The sequence below is a fragment of the Oryza glaberrima genome, chromosome 6 (genome assembly GCF_000147395.1).
Source record: "Oryza glaberrima chromosome 6, OglaRS2, whole genome shotgun sequence".
NCBI lineage: Eukaryota > Viridiplantae > Streptophyta > Magnoliopsida > Poales > Poaceae > Oryza > Oryza glaberrima.
This window is the reverse complement of record NC_068331.1, coordinates 7,715,036-7,730,769: the sequence shown is the minus strand read 5'-3', so window position 1 is coordinate 7,730,769 and position 15,734 is coordinate 7,715,036. Positions and strand designations below refer to the sequence as shown.

The 15,734-nt window shown below is 44.5% G+C and overlaps 2 protein-coding genes across 3 annotated transcripts; one reads left to right on the top strand and one right to left on the bottom strand.

Moving 5' to 3' along the window:
- Positions 1–2,087: 2,087 nt before the first annotated feature.
- Positions 2,088–5,603, top strand: LOC127775650 (endoglucanase 16). Its single transcript, XM_052301929.1, has 5 exons — positions 2,088–2,551; positions 2,676–2,888; positions 3,358–3,558; positions 4,167–4,421; positions 4,652–5,603. The coding sequence occupies exons 1-5, from the start codon at positions 2,336–2,338 to the stop codon at positions 5,384–5,386; spliced, it is 1,620 nt and encodes a 539-aa protein (XP_052157889.1). The 5' UTR covers positions 2,088–2,335; the 3' UTR covers positions 5,387–5,603.
- Positions 5,604–6,903: 1,300 nt separating this feature from the next.
- LOC127775649 (dynamin-2B-like) lies at positions 6,904–15,211 on the bottom strand. Of its 2 annotated transcripts, XR_008018010.1 has the most exons (23): positions 14,819–15,131; positions 14,656–14,706; positions 14,433–14,553; positions 14,219–14,323; positions 13,705–13,766; positions 13,214–13,331; positions 12,797–13,133; positions 12,193–12,340; positions 11,996–12,097; positions 11,786–11,905; positions 11,210–11,293; positions 10,980–11,107; positions 10,294–10,378; positions 10,016–10,163; positions 9,682–9,758; positions 9,486–9,542; positions 9,168–9,306; positions 8,933–9,087; positions 8,613–8,726; positions 8,454–8,521; positions 7,735–7,901; positions 7,073–7,486; positions 6,904–6,995 (listed from the first exon to the last, which is right to left on the bottom strand). XR_008018010.1 is itself a non-coding variant. In XM_052301928.1 (22 exons), exons 1-22 carry the CDS (start codon positions 14,957–14,959, stop codon positions 7,278–7,280), a joined length of 2,736 nt encoding a protein of 911 aa, XP_052157888.1. In that variant the 5' UTR covers positions 14,960–15,211; the 3' UTR covers positions 6,904–7,277. The 2 variants fall into 2 exon arrangements, 1 of the variants encoding a protein (XP_052157888.1); XM_052301928.1 differs by having other exon boundaries at positions 6,904–7,486; positions 14,819–15,211.
- Between the last annotated feature and the right edge of the window lie 523 nt (positions 15,212–15,734).

Here is a 15,734-nt window from a genome sequence, read left to right as displayed (position 1 = left end):
TAGCTGAAATACAGTCTGGGTGAAGCGAAGAAAAATAACGAAAAATCAGAGGCAAGGTGGTGTTTTCCGATTATCGACAATTAAAAGATTCCACCGATAGGACACACTGTTGCAACTCTGACAGGCACATGCCCAAACCTTCAATCATCCTAGTGATGCTGTAGCCACTCCAATAAACAGGGAAGTTCAAGCTAAATTCGAAACCTTTGAACTTAAACTATAGACTTTAATTCAACTCAATATAGAAAAAATACAACCTATAAAACCGCTTCAATCCAAAGTACCATAGTGCGTCGAGCTTTAAAAAAACAATTTTCCCAAAAATATGGCGCTATATTTTTTTCTCTTAATTCCAGTCACTTTCTTTCACCATGATTGTTGCCAAAGTATAATTTTTTATGTCCTTTCTTCAATGGTTCAAGTTGATAATCAACCGTGTTATTTTCCTCGTTCTAGTACACGGTGAGTACTAGAAAGCAATGTTTGAAATTTCTTTTTTAAAAGATACACCATAATATATGGACTTACAGGACAATGCATGGAATTTCGTGTGAATACCGGTTTCAAAATATTTATAGTGTAGGTACATACGTAGAAAATTGTCTATTTTTGATGAAAAATGTGACGCTAGAAATACAGTCTCAAGAACAATTGGAAGTGTAAGTGATTTTTTTAACACAATACAAACGCAGACACTCACAACGTATGCACGCTCACCCATATAAACACACACGCACACTCTACCTATCCTTACGAGCATCTTCGAAAAACTGGGTTGATCTATCTTAAGATTTAGGAAGTTACCATGGACATTTCATTGTCGATGGATACGTCGTCTACCACTAAAAAAATAATTAAAATATGAGCACTTTTGTCAAATGTTGAACTTAATGAATCCGGATTGGCTTATTTCATCACGAGCCTAACCAAGTGAAAGTGAAATTAACTCTGACCTCCAAACAATTGCAACGTCCAAACATCCTAGGATCGATATGTGCTCCCAGCACACACACACACACGGTCGCCACATAGCAATCTGCCACTCTGTTCTCTCCAACTTTGCATATGGGGGCTATGGTCCACCTTAGCTGATGCTCCCTCATACACTCCCCCACAACCCAATAATCAAAGCCAACCCCCACATAGACACACTATCACACTGCCGTTTGACGATCGTTTTCGCCGCAAATAACAACCCCTTTTTCCTTCATTCAGTCAATGCAATCACCCCCTGCCCTCCCTCCCTTCCTCCTCCCTTCCCTCTTCTCCTCCCAATTTCACCCCGAAAAAATAAAATAATAATCACCAAATCGATCATGACCAGCAGTCTATGACCCTGTTTAGATGGGACTAAAACTTTTAAGTCTCTATCACATCGGATGTTTGGACACTAATTATAAATATTAAACATAGACTATTAATAAAACCCATACATAATCTTGGACTAATTCGCGAGACGAATCTATTGAGCCTAATTAATTCATGATTAGCATATGTGATGCTACAATAAACATTCTCTAATTATAGATTAATTAGGCTTAAAAAATTTGTCTCGCGAATTAGCTTTCATTTATATAATTAGTTTTGTAAGTAGTCTATATTTAATACTCTAAATTAGTGTCTAAATATAGGGACTAAAGTTAAGTCTCTGGATCCAAACACCACCTATATCTAGTTCCTCTCTTTTTTTCCTCTACTCAGTCTGCCATGCCGACTCAGATATCCTTTTGAGAGAGCTTCTGAACAGCTGCAGCTTCTCCAAAATTAGAAACTTTCTCAAATATTTCAGTTTTTCGTTCAAATTCACATAAGCTATAGTTGTAGAATGCAGAAAATAAACTCAAATTTATAAGCTGAAAACCTCAACTTTGTCAGATTCTCAAAAGCTAAGCTATTAACTACATAGTAGTTTCTTAGAATCTTGAGGTCACGTAAACAGGTCCAAAGTGCGGGTCCCACCCTGCCAGCCACCGGGGCGGTCGATCACCTAACACCCCCCTTCCCTGTCAACACGGTTCTCAGCTCGCCCGCGGCCGCGGCCTCGTCGGACACTCTCGCGCTCGCACATATAATAGCCCGCGTCCCCGTGGAGTGGACACCCAGACAGACAGACAGACAGCCCACCACACCACACCACTTCTCCCACCATCGATCCAACACCCCAACTGCTGCTACCACCTCCCCCATCTCCGGCGGCCTCGCTCGCTCGCGCCGTCGAGCGCCAGCTACCTCACCGCCGGCGGCAGCGGCTGTATAACTAGCTGCGGTGTGGTGCGCGCGGCGAGGTAGTGGTTGGTAGGTGGGTGGGCATATATATATACTTGCGAAGTGTACAATGAGGTGGCGGCGGGTCGGCGATGTCGTGGCCGTGGCGTTGTTGTTGGGCGCGGTGGCGGCGGCGGCGGCGGCGGCGGCGGCGAGGCATGACTACGAGGAGGCGCTGCGGAAGAGCCTGCTCTACTTCGAGGCGCAGCGGTCGGGGCGCCTCCCGCACGGCCAGCGCGTGGCTTGGCGCGACCACTCCGGCCTCACCGACGGCCTCGAGCAAGGAGTACGTTTACATCTTCTCTCTCTCTCTGTCTTGGCCGCCGGCGGCGGCGGCGGCGAGCGGCGGCGCGGGTGATCGATCAGTGAACTGACTGGATCGGTTGGTGGGAATTTTTGGATGGGCGCAGGTGGACCTGGTGGGCGGCTACTACGACGCCGGCGACCACGTCAAGTTCGGCCTCCCCATGGCCTTCACCGTCACCATGCTCTCCTGGAGCCTCCTCGAGTACGGCGCGGACGTCGCCGCCGCCGGCGAGCTCGCCCACGCCCTCGACGCCATCAAGTGGGGCACCGACTACTTCATCAAAGCCCATACCAAGCCCCACGAGCTCTGGGCCGAGGTAACTAAATCACTCTCATTTTCACTCTCATTACCCAGTTAATAACGTACTTACGTAGCTACTACTAATCAACCAAACCTGAGAGAAAATTAGAATTATTCAAACCATGCGACCAACATGCACGCATCGATTGGCTAGCTAGCTAGCTGCAGTTGGCAAAAAGAAAGAAGATTTTTTTTTGTTTTCTTTTTTAAAAAAGAAAGAACATTTGTTAGGTGGAGCAACAGGACAAAGTTAAGCTATAGCTGGGAGTGGTTAATTCAGTGTCTGATCGAGACGCGCAAATCTCACACCACACCACCCCCCCATGATTGTCTCCTCCTCCTGCTCGCATCACATGGAATCGATTAGAAATTAACAAATCATTCTTTTCTTTTTGTAGCTAATTCTCTTTCATGGCTTTGACAATGTGAGCTCCAATAATGATTATTAACCAACCATGGTGATCGATCATGGCGTGTGTGTGCAGGTGGGAGACGGCGACACCGACCACTACTGCTGGCAGCGGCCGGAGGACATGACGACGTCGAGGCAGGCGTACAAGGTGGACCGCCGCCGCCCGGGATCCGACGTCGCCGGCGAGACCGCCGCCGCCATGGCCGCCGCCTCCATCGTCTTCCGCCAATCCAACCCGCACTACTCCCACCTCCTCCTCCACCACGCTCAGCAGGTATACTAATTACCACTAACTAATCACCCCCACTAATTAACCCCGATTAGCCCACTAATCACCGTCTTAACAACCACGGTCAAAACGGTAGATCTTTTTTTTTCAACGGGTTCACATCGAATCGAAGACGTGTTCCTCTCCTCGTTCCCCGTGCCGCACGTGCCAGCTTTGTCTTGGCCAGCCGGATGACGTCAGCGACACCGTGTGAAGCTTCTGTCGGTCGTGTGACGCCGACATGTGGGGCCCCCCATCCCCGGTGGGGTAGTAGATTCTCCGTGGAAGGACAAAGACATCCCGCTGCTGCTAAGCACGTTGACGTTTGCGTCGAATTAGGTTACTAATTAGGTTTTAGTCGTCGCCTGCAGCGGCGTTGGGTTGGCTAATTACTTACTTATTAGCTTCAGCTCGTAGCACGAGAACCGATGCGTGTACTTAGCTTAACCACCACATTTCCGTCACGTTGTTGCCTGCGAAACCGTGTGATTACAACGATGCAAAACATGATGATTATTAAAGCGAAACGAATATTAGTTGGATTCTTAGTTAAATTATTGCTAGTGATTATGCTGACATGATTTTTTTTCTTTCTTAAAAAAAAAATTGTGCAGTTGTTCGAGTTCGCGGACACGTACAGGGGGAAGTATGACAGCAGCATAGCGGAGGTGAAGAGCTACTACGCGTCGGTGAGCGGGTACCACGACGAGCTCCTGTGGGCGGCGCTGTGGCTGCACCGCGCCACCGGCCGCGCCGCCTACCTCGACTACGCCGTCGACAACGCCGACGAGTTCGGCGGCACCGGCTGGGCCATCACCGAGTTCAGCTGGGACGTCAAGTACGCCGGCGTCCAGATCCTCGCCGCCAGAGTACGTCGTGACAACAACAAACACCTTTGCATTAACTATTTGCTGTTCTTAAGATGTGATAATAACAGATTTGTCACTCGCTGTCTATGACACGTGAGCCTAGTAACAAATCTGTTACCATCACTGATAAGAGTGGTAAATGGTTAATTATTCGTGGCATGCCATAATGTCAGAAACAGTAAGCTGAGTAGCTGATGTGTGTGAATTAACGTGTTTTTGTGTGTGTGCAGCTGCTGATGAGAGGGGAGCACGAGGAGAGGCACAGGGGGACGCTGGAGAGGTACAGGGAGAAGGCGGAGCACTACGTGTGCGCGTGCATGGGGCGGAACGCGGCCGGCGGCGCGGACGCCAACGTGGAGCGGAGCCCCGGCGGGATGCTGTACGTGCGGCAGTGGAACAACATGCAGTACGTCACCAACGCCGCGTTCCTCCTCTCCGCCTACTCGGACTACCTCGCCGGCGCCGGAGACGGAGACGGGGACGGCGGCGGCGGCGTCGCGACGTGCGCGGGCGGCGGGGGCGCGGGCGCCGGGGAGGTGTTCGCGGCGGCGAGGGAGCAGGTGGACTACGTGCTGGGGAGCAATCCGCGCGGGATGAGCTACCTCGTCGGCTACGGCGAGAGGTTCCCGGCGAGGGTGCACCACCGGGCGGCGTCGATCGTGCCGTACAAGGACAGCAAGGAGTTCATCGGGTGCGCGCAGGGGTTCGACGACTGGTTCGGCCGCCGGGGCGCCAACCCCAACGTCGTCGTCGGCGCCATCGTCGGCGGCCCGGACCGCCGCGACAGGTTCCGCGACGACCGCGAGAACTACATGCAGACGGAGGCGTGCACGTACAACACGGCGCCCATGGTCGGCATGTTCGCCATGCTCAACCGGCTGTCCCGGCAAGAGTCGCCGTCGACGACAACGACGACGACGGCGACGACGAGTAGCCCGGAAATGGGCCTAAGTGTAAATAGATAGTCACACGAGGGGGTCTGTACAATTTTGCCCCTATTCTTTTGTTCATTCTTTGTAGATGCGAGGGGCTCTCTCCCCTTCGCAGGGAAAAAAAATATTATTTGTATACGAGGGAAAAAAAATTGGGAGGTGGCATTTGGCAAGCAAATGCAAATCCCCTCCCGGTAAATATCAGAGAAATCAATAATTAATTAATTATATAAGTCAAGTAGTTTGACTATCACAATCTCGGTTAGTGATGTGTTTGCCTTAATTTCTTAATCATGCATGCACTTGGAGCTTTTGCAATGATTACAGCATCTGGTAAATATCAGAGAAATCAGTAATCATACAAGTCAGTTAGCTTTTGCAATGATTATAGCATATGGTAAAGTGTACTTTAAATAATCTTAAGACGACAAAGCATCACCGCAGAAATACGTCCCTGAGAGTATTATCATGTGATTGAAAAGTTGCTAAAGTAGGTCCAAAAAGAGGGTAAAGCCTGTCAAGCTTTTTACTGAAGACGCGGCGGCAAGTATTAGGCTAATCAGCTGAGAAGTTTGTCAAGGCAAAGTTCACAGGTTAAAAAGGGGAAATATCTTATCAGAAACGCTAACATTTTGTGTCACGGCATCATTTGGAGCGTCCTTAATACACCAGTACTAATAAGTAATTAGTGGGAAAATGCTTCTCATCAAACGCCCGAACCAACGAGAAAAATCAGACGGGGAGCCTCTGACACACATGCACCTATCCAACCTGTATCTCTATCTCCAAACATGCACCTTTAACGATATTCAAAACGAATTTTCTCTGAAATTACTTATCCAATCTACAATCCGATCACACCGTTGTATTCGTTATAATTAAATCTTTACAACAAGATATCGTATGATTATATTCTGATAAAAAATAATCATTTGTTTCAATCCATTAACATTTTTTTGTTTCATATGTGATAGGGATATGTTTCAATATGTGTCTTTAGCGTGTTTTACATAATTCATAATACTAACTATTACTACTCTCTCTCCACCTCATGCATGCATGCATTTTAGCTAGTTTCAAAACATTTTTTCTCTCAAACTAATTATCCAATCTACGATCTGATCATACCATTGTATTCTTTGTAATTAAATCTTTACAATAAGATATCGCATGATTATGTTTTGATGAAAGAAAAACATATGTTTCAATCCATTAACACTGGTTGTTTCATATGTGATAGTGATATGTTTCAACGTGTATTTTCATCATGTTTCATGAACTTTTTAAATGTTTCAGTTGCTGATTTTTTTGTTTCACCCTATATAATTTAATGTTTCACTCATTAGTCAACTGGAACGTTCGACGGAACAATTTTTTTTGTCATGCTACATACGCAGGTAGTGTGATTGATGTGCAAACATCAGGCGTCCGATATTCGATGGAATAAGGTGGTGTGATTGATGTGCAAACATCAGGCGTCATTCGATGGAATATCGGACGTCGTCTCCTAATTAGTGCGCCTGACTGTCAGTCGCGAAAGGTAAAACAAATGGGCATCACCGTTTCAAAGTGTACGCGTACAATGATATATAAGTATACAGTATGATATAGTACAAAGCTAGACTGATCGTCCCACAAAATCCTATAAGCAGGGGGATTAATCAGACATGAATGAGTCAAAAAAAGATGACGAAACAATAGAGATAATGGATGGATTACCTATTTATATTTCTATAAACAACTCAGGGTACCCTGCTTAAAAACTGTTCATGCAATCTCTCCACTAACAAGACGCTTCTCTCTCTATAGTCCAAATCCCCCAAATCCGCTCACCCCAGCCACCAATATCAATCAGAAACAGGGCGTGGTGCCTAGCAAGAATACATCACGGCGCTCGTTTATGGATAGATACTAATCAGCGTGATTAGTATTTAGGAGGTGCTGGAGGTAACCGGTTTGGAGTGCGTCGGCTGCCGGAGTTGGCACCGGAGGTCACGTCGCCGTTTTCATAGCGCCCTCTGCGTCCATCAGCGCTTCTTGACCTTGATTCGCTGCCTGAGCTGGGTCCGTTGGATGCGGAATCGAAGGCAGACCTCCAATCCTCACCTGGGCGGTTGGGTGTCCGGGGACTCTCTGCAAATGATTCCGTTTAAGAAATTTGTGACAAATTAACAGAAGAAAAGTAACATGCAATCTACATTAGTCACCCTATGATTCAACATGTAGAAATATGAGTTATAAAAGGGGTGAATGGTCAGCTGGGTAACTATATCAATGACAGGTAATGAACAACATTAACAACTAGTTACAAAGGAGATGTAAAATACCATACAATTGTATTTGCTATTACTTCTCAGGCATTGAAAGTATAGTAAGCTTACCAGCTTCAGAGATATCATTGGCATAAGAAGCAGCCCTGTTGTCATGGATACTAAGTTGACGGGTAAGCTTTGACAAGAGAGATGATTGTTTTTGGTATTTTTCCCTTCTACGTTTAGCATTATGGTCCTCTTGCAGAAGCTCTTCAATTTTTGCATTGCTTTGCCCACTGGTAATGACAAAAAAAAGCAAAGGAATTAAGATTAGATAATAATGGCATTAAAAACAGCATATAGTATAAATAGCTTAGGTGTACCATTTAAGCAAGTCTATAATATAAGCTAAGAATAAACAAACTGCAAATAGCATCAATAAACAACGAAGTGCTGGAATAACATGTGGATCCCAACACCTGTCCCACGAAACTGTATTTTTGACAATCAGTTAGAACTAAAAAACTAAAATCCCTCCCAAAGAATACAACAAAGTGGTATGACAACATTCTTCAGGTGCCAATATTTCTTTTTCATGTAACCAGAAAAAAGATAATATGCCAGAATGATTGAGGTTTATACACACTATAGGGATTACTAAATAGCAAGATCAAAATCATATGCATAGAAAATAGATCTACAGGATTCCCATGGCACCCTTTTGATCCAGATGGCTCGTGATGACACTATTGCAGCACAAAGAATCTGAAACTGTCAGGTGGGGAAAAAATGCAAAAAGCTAGAAACAGTATTATAGCCTCCAGAAGATAAGAGAAGTATTCATCAACCTTATTGAACTATATAGCTGGTTTAGCATATCTTCCTTTGCCTTCTCCACTTGGCACAACACAATAGCCTGATAAGAGAAGGGGAAAAAACAATAAGAACATTGCCACAATGACAGGGTCCAATGAAATGAGCAATGCTAGCTTTTTTTTAATGTAAACCTTTGGGACATTTGCTGCCAGACTATTCAAAACAGCCTCAACATAACCACGAACTTCATGGGACATCCATCTAAGTTCTTCTTCAGGATCAGCAGGTCTCCGTGCCATAGTATCCTTTGAAAAGTGCAGGGATCAGATGTCAATTGAAAGGTCAAATGGAAGTAAGTAACTCGTGCCAACAACAACAATACAACATGTTTATCTTAAGGAACATGAAATAAAGTTTTACAGTCTTAACATCAAAATAAGAAAGAGTTTGACAAGGAGAAAATTAGAGCCAGAGGGCTAAAAGCGTAGGAATGGATATAGCTAGAAACTACCAGAGCACCATCGGAATTGCTTTGTCTCATGGAACCACCATCAGTATTTGGACCCTTGAATGATCCCCCTTTGCTTTGAATTACAGCCCGTATCTTATTTACCCACTCAACTTTGTCGGCCGTGCTCTCAGCTTTCAATACAACAGCACTATGAGCTGTAAAAGGAAATACACCATTTAGACAACAAGGGTCTTATAAAGAAAAAAATCAAGCTGAGGTATTCAGGGATCTTAACCTTTTAGAACTGTTTTGTAGGCAACCCTGTTAGTTATCTTAAAGACGAGACTTGGGCCTTTCTCTGGCCCATTTGCCTTTTTTGAATCCTTCAAACTTTTAGGAGGTTCTTCCTCCTCTACTTCTTCAAGGTTACACTCCTGCACAATGATGTCAAATTCAAGTTACCAACTAAGTTCATTTTACAGCATTTGTTGATGTATATGTGATGTTTCTTCCAATATCAGATAGCTCTTTCCAAGGGATAAGGCGAAAAAACAAACCCAATAATGGTAGAATAAATTACATGCAAATTTAAGGACAAGGTTTGTGCACACACCTCAAGAGTGATGACACCACGAAAATGTCTCTCCTCTTGTTTCTTCGTGTAGCCAAGCTGATAAAAATAGAAGGTTAACCAACCACCCATGCATAGAAGTCCATCGGAAAATACATAAATAAATTATCCTGATATTCCTCCTGCTAGTGCAAAAAGACAAACAAAACTAAAAGATGATCATTGAACTCTGATTAACCTTTCCGCTTTTCTCATTGAGGACAAACCACCTCCTACTCCATCCATTTGTTTTTGCACTTTTCTTCAAAAGGTAACCTGAAGAAAAATGTACAAAACTAACGAATATTTATATTTGCATGTATTTTTTTACAATGAGACAAAACAAATGTTTCATTTCACCAAATGGTTCAAAGGGCCTGTTTACCAGAGCTCCAACTCCTGGATTCTTACAGAATGAGTTTTTAGGCTAGAATAGAAGTGCTTTAAGCCTGTCTTGAGCCTAAATTCAATAAAAAATTTGTGGTTTTCCATAATGGCTAGCTTGAGCACAGCATGATTTGACACATTCTTACCTGCAGTAATTTCACCAGAAGAACCAGCAACCTGCACAGAGGACCCCTCTTTTGCGTCTTTGTCTTGCTGGCCTGATTTGTCTTTGTCTTTGTCTTTCGCTGATTTGTCTTTTGTGTCTTTCTCAGATCCTGTCTGGGGACTGGAGGCCTAGAACCAAAGCATAGTTATTTCAGCCTTGTAATGGTGAAAAGAAGAAATACCATGTCTAATAATCTAAATAAGTGTATTCCTAATAAAACAAGTCAATGTGAATCAAAATCCATTTAGGCTGCCTTACCCTTTTTCCCATGGGTTGGTCAGCATCCTGTGGTTTCTTGGAGGATCGATTTTTTAATTCATCCTCACGGCGTTGCCTTTCCATTCTGCCAGTATTGTTAAAAAAAATTGACAAGGCTCAACATTCCATAGTGTAACTGTGTAGCCATAAAATTATCTTATCTTTACAAAATATAAATAACGGAAAGATTGATTATCAAGCAAAGGGCAACTTGCTGAATTTCAACAAAGAGATTGTATATCCCTGGTAATCATATGTTCGACTGATTCAAGATAAGGGGGTGTTTGGATGCTGGGGATTGCTTTGACAATTGTTGGTATAGCTCAATTTGAGCAATATCCTAAAGATCTAACTCTAAAAAGAGGATAAGAATTTGGAGATAAATCATCCCTACCAAAGCAGGCCCTAGAAAAGAATAGCTGAAGTTAACCTGAAGTTGCATGTGTCCTTCAGTGTTCATGGATCACTTAAAGATACTTCTTTGAAGGCGTACGTAGGAAACATACTAAGATTTCCATGCTAAATTCATAACATCAAAATATTACAGGAAATGAATTTATAAATCGAATGAACACAAATATTTTATCAAAAAGTAAGTATAGAAATTGAACAGGGAGAAATGTTAACTAACTATTGGAGACAAATGATAACTAAAATTGAAGGGGGAAAACTAGCCAAAAATCAACCTTCTTTGCACTAGACGGATGAAATGCTGAGGAGGAACAAAGGCGCGCTCCATATCAACAAGTGCAACAACCATCTTTTTTGCATCATTTTTGAAGCTGTCTAGTGCATTTGATGCTATTGCAATGACCTTGCGAAAGGAAACATAGATTTTTTACTCACATCAGTCAACAATAAACTCTACCAACGTGAAACTCGAAAGGAAAGAAACTCTAAAATAGCTAGGTGATACCTCGCGCTTGAATGGAGGATATCTTCCAAGTCCTGGTGTGGCATTTGCTGAAGCATTGACAATGTCTAACAATACACGATGTACCTAGTGCATTAAGAAAGATAACTATTACTTTTCCTAGGCAATAAACTAAGAAGTTCACAATTTTCAATACAAAGATAACAATATACACCAGTACATAACATAGAAATACCACACAACAATTGATAACACCAAATAAACAAAAATCTGACCATATGGAAGTATGGAACTCAAGCAGATAGGTAGTCCCATGCATCCGTATCTTATTTGTTGAAACAATGGAACCCTAATTTTACCTCTTATCTAAAAAACTCAATCCATAGAACAAATTGCTACCTCAATCAAATGCACCCAACCCAGCCTCCAAAAGTCAAATTTAGGATAACGCTTTTCTGGTAGAGAATAAAAAGCATCATTTTCTTATTGCAGTAACTTACAAACACAAACACATTATTTCTACAACGTTCTTAGCCTTGAGAGGAAAAAAAGGAACAGATCTAAACATGTTATATTTTTATTGGTAACAAGACTTTATTTGAATAAAGTAGAACATACCTCTTCAACACAGAGCCGTGATGGCTCCTTTGCCATATCCAATACTATCTTTATCAAGGACCTCAACCCTTTCTCTGGAGATATCAGGTACGGTTGATAACCATCGGCTTCCAAGACAATCTAGAATGTCAGAGAATACTGTTCAGTGTTCATAAAAGATGGGAAAATGCCTGCTAGTAGCACTAATCCTGAAACTGGATCCAATCTTACCCTTTTAACATTGCTGAGGTCAAAGTGCCTGTCCAGTGGCAGCTGTTTAATTCTCTCTGGGAATTTCCCTTCAAAACTTGCAACAACTTTCCAACCAGACCCCTATTTATACAAGACAGTATATTGTTATTGTAATTGCTTGTGCAGTTTAGGAAGGTATGATTAAAATCTAAGTAGGTTTGAAGCTCTTTACTAACCTCGCCAGATGTAATATGAGCAAGAAACTTATCCTCGAATTCCCGGCAGAGTTCCAAAGCAACAGCCCGAGTCCCTTCAGCACTTTGTACCATAGATTCTCCCAGCCGTGCCAGTTCATCTTGAACCATCTGGGACTTACCCTGAAGACTGAAGTAGCAGCATATGAAGCAATTGTATGTAAGTTTAGCACTAGACCACACATAGTAGTGAATTATTCCCTCCATTAACAGAAGGCATGTTAGATTTTGCACAAGGATTAAAAAGGTGATGAAATTAAGAAAGATGTAAGAGCAAATGAATTGTACACTTTCATGATTGTTCTGTGTGTGAGAATACTTTGTGTCGGTGGAAAAGTGGTAGAAACTAAATGCGTACGAGAGAGGTAGAGGGAGGGCGGGAAATGGTCGGCAAACACTCACTAAATGACATGCAGTATGTACGAGGGAACCAATTCGAATTATATGCTATATTATATCAACGAAATGAGTAACAGCACTGTAGCAAGAACATGAATTCATCTAACACCATGCAGCATCGATAAATAATTAAGAGATGCTAGGTACAATATACAACAGTAATTGAAGCATAAAGCACAATTCTTACCCACTCAATAGGTTAGGAAGTCGCACTTTCATCCGTTTACGTATCTGCTTAGCAATGGTGTCAACCAGAGCTATTCTACCTAGTTTACTTTTTGGAGCTCCAGTTAAGATGGATCTGAGGGTTTCAGCTTCAGCATTCCATGCTGTTTCTAGTGAGTTTTCAGAACCTGCTGCTTGAGCTGACGCAATTGCAACTGATTGTCCTATCAGAGCAACCCACTCGATATCTGGAAGGTTTTTTGGGCCCTTATTCGACAGAAGGGCCTGAACACAAGCTATAGTTTTTGCATCTCCTTCTGCTTGATCAACTTTACTTATCACACCTACAGTTCTGGTGCCTGCAACAAATGGGTAAATATCACTTGCGATGAAATGAATGAATGGTACTATAGAAGATATTTACTCCTGAAAGACAGACCATCTGCATCAATATCCTTGGCCAGCCTAAGAGCTCGAGATGACGCAACATCAGCTGCTTGCATTGCAGGTATCACAACTAGCAGTATTGCATCATTGTGCCCAGCATATTCATTAATCTGAATTCAGAAAACAGTCAGAATTCTGCAGCATAAAATTGGAAAGCATGAAAACATCAAAGAAGAATGCATGTGGTGTTCTCTCTATAGTAGATGAGTATGAACGCTTCAAGGCAAAATTCAATCTATGAAGTAACTGCACATTGTGAAGTTTCCTAGATGCTACCATTTTTCAGATATATGAATGTCACGGATCATACAAGATATTCATGTTACCTCCCCGTAAAAAAAGTTATTCCTTCTACCGTTATACTCACATAGCATGTAAACTGACAGTAATAGTGAGTGGTTAAATTATTTCTTTGATCACCTACCGTACAAGAAGTACTAATGGGCAAGTAATGAGGAAAACCAACACAATTTAATAACCTACCATTGAATCGTCAACAGCTCGCTGGTCTATCCCAGGTAAATCAACCAGCTTTAGTGGGGGAGCTGAAAATAAAAAAGAAGGGCCAGGTACTGTGAGACATTTATAGAGGGAAGCACAACAGAAAGACATGAAATAAGAACATATTTGTACAGAAAAATAAGCATAAACTCATCAACAGTTAGCATTGAAATATTAGGTTGTAAACAAAGTTGGATCACTTCTACTTTGCAATTACACATCACAAGATTCTCTGTAACTTTCTTTTTAACATGAAGATTCTTTATAACTTTCTTCAGCACAAAACACAAACAGCATATAAAATGCAATGAACTTCAATATAACAACCCAAATTTTATCTCTTTGATCTGTGCGCCATGACTACAAGGAATATCTCACCAAGTCCTAACATGGCAGTATATCATACATATCATTCTACACTATATTATCTACATTTCTAATGGAACAAGAGGCAGGAACGGGTTAGCCAGAATCGCCAAGTTACTCGCGGACGAACCTGTACTCGTCCGCAGCTTGAGATTGATCCCCTCTACACGGCCCCTACTGGATCCGCTGGACGCCCCCTTGCTGAGCCTGTCCTGCAGCGAATGCCGCAGCGAACCTGAGAACAGCAGACATCACAAATTCAGCGCCATATCCATCTCGAAAACCCACGGGCGCAAGTACATCCACAGAATCGAGCAACGCAAAGTTTGCGAGATCCCACTGACTTGCGGACACCTGCTGCGACTTGCTGTCGATCTGCAGCACGATGGACTTGCTGCTGAGGCCCGGGTCCCTCTGCAGGTCCACCACAATCGGCGCCCTCGTCGCCCCGTTCTCCCCCGTCGGCTGCACCCCAAGCACCACCACCACCCCCAAATCTAAGAATCAAAAAATGGAAATAGGCGAAGAGCTAGTTGTCGGGTAGTAGTAGTAGTAGCACGAGCTCACCAGCACGGGGTGGCCGATGAGGCTGTTCAGCACGGCCGACTTGCCCGCCCCCTGCACGAAGCAGATCAGAACTGGATCAGATCGGGGGAGCGCGCGAGCGAGCGAGCGAGCGGGCGGGCGGATCGCGGCGGCTCCAACGGCGGCGGCGGCCTATTATACTTACGACGTTGCCGAGCGCGACGGCGTTGAGGAAGGTGGAGGGGCGGCGTGGGGCGGAGTCGTCGGAGGGGTCGTCATCGGCCAGCAGCGACGCCGCCTGGCGCATCGCCTCCGACAGCTGCGCGAGCTCCTCGACGGCCTCCATCGTCTCCCGCGTCCCCGCCCTTCCTCTCCCTCTCCCTCTCCCCGCGCCGGATCTCGACGGATCGGGGGCTCCCGCTGCTGCTGCTGCTGCGACGGCGGCGGCGGCGGCGGCGACCAGGGCCGAGGCGACGCGGGTTTGAAATCTGCGTGGGGATGGGATGGGGGAGGAGGCACGAGAGACGTGGGGGCGGTGGATTTGGGCGAGACGAGAACGAGAGAAGAGAGAGAGAGATGGGGGCAGTAGAGACTAGAGAGAGAGAGAGAGAGAGTCGTTTGCTTTGCTTGCTTGGCTGCGAAGGTGCAGAGCGACGCGGTGGGGGCATCGGCTATGGATACTGGTTGGGCCGGGCCTGTCGGGATTTCGGATGGTCCCCCCCCGTTCGGCTTGGGTGGAATTCGAAAAATTTTGCGGGATTGGGCTGGGGGAGACCGGGCAAGGCCTGGAGGCCTTCTTGGGTGTGTTTGTTCGGTTGGGATGGGATGGGCCGAGTTGGTGGGTTGAGATTCGGACTCTCATTCTTTCCGTGAGAATTCTTTTGGGGGCATTCTGCTCATGGTCCTCCTCATCTTCTTCTACCTCTGGCGGTTCTTCTCCGGGAAGCGGGTCACTGTCATTGTCAACGGGCGTGTCATTAGAGGACACATCACCGCTCACCGATGACCTTATCGAGGCGTTCCTAAACCCTAAACACAAAACCCAAAACCGCCAGCTGCGGGAAGAGGACATTGCGCCGTCTCTGTCGTGTTTGTGTACTCCGATGACAACACTAGCGGCA

Coding starts and splice junctions, on each gene's coding strand:
- LOC127775649 (XM_052301928.1), bottom strand. CDS start 14,959: ATGGAGGCCGTCGAGGAGCTCGCGCAGCTGTCGGAGGCGATGCGCCAG. Junction 11,108..11,209: donor ATCCTCCATTCAAGCGCGAG/GTATCACCTAGC, acceptor TCCTTTCGCAAG/GTCATTGCAATAGCATCAAA. Junction 8,522..8,612: donor TGGCAGCAAATGTCCCAAAG/GTTTACATTAAA, acceptor TTCTCTTATCAG/GCTATTGTGTTGTGCCAAGT.
- LOC127775650 (XM_052301929.1), top strand. CDS start 2,336: ATGAGGTGGCGGCGGGTCGGCGATGTCGTGGCCGTGGCGTTGTTGTTG. Junction 3,559..4,166: donor TCCTCCACCACGCTCAGCAG/GTATACTAATTA, acceptor AAAATTGTGCAG/TTGTTCGAGTTCGCGGACAC. Junction 4,422..4,651: donor TCCAGATCCTCGCCGCCAGA/GTACGTCGTGAC, acceptor GTGTGTGTGCAG/CTGCTGATGAGAGGGGAGCA.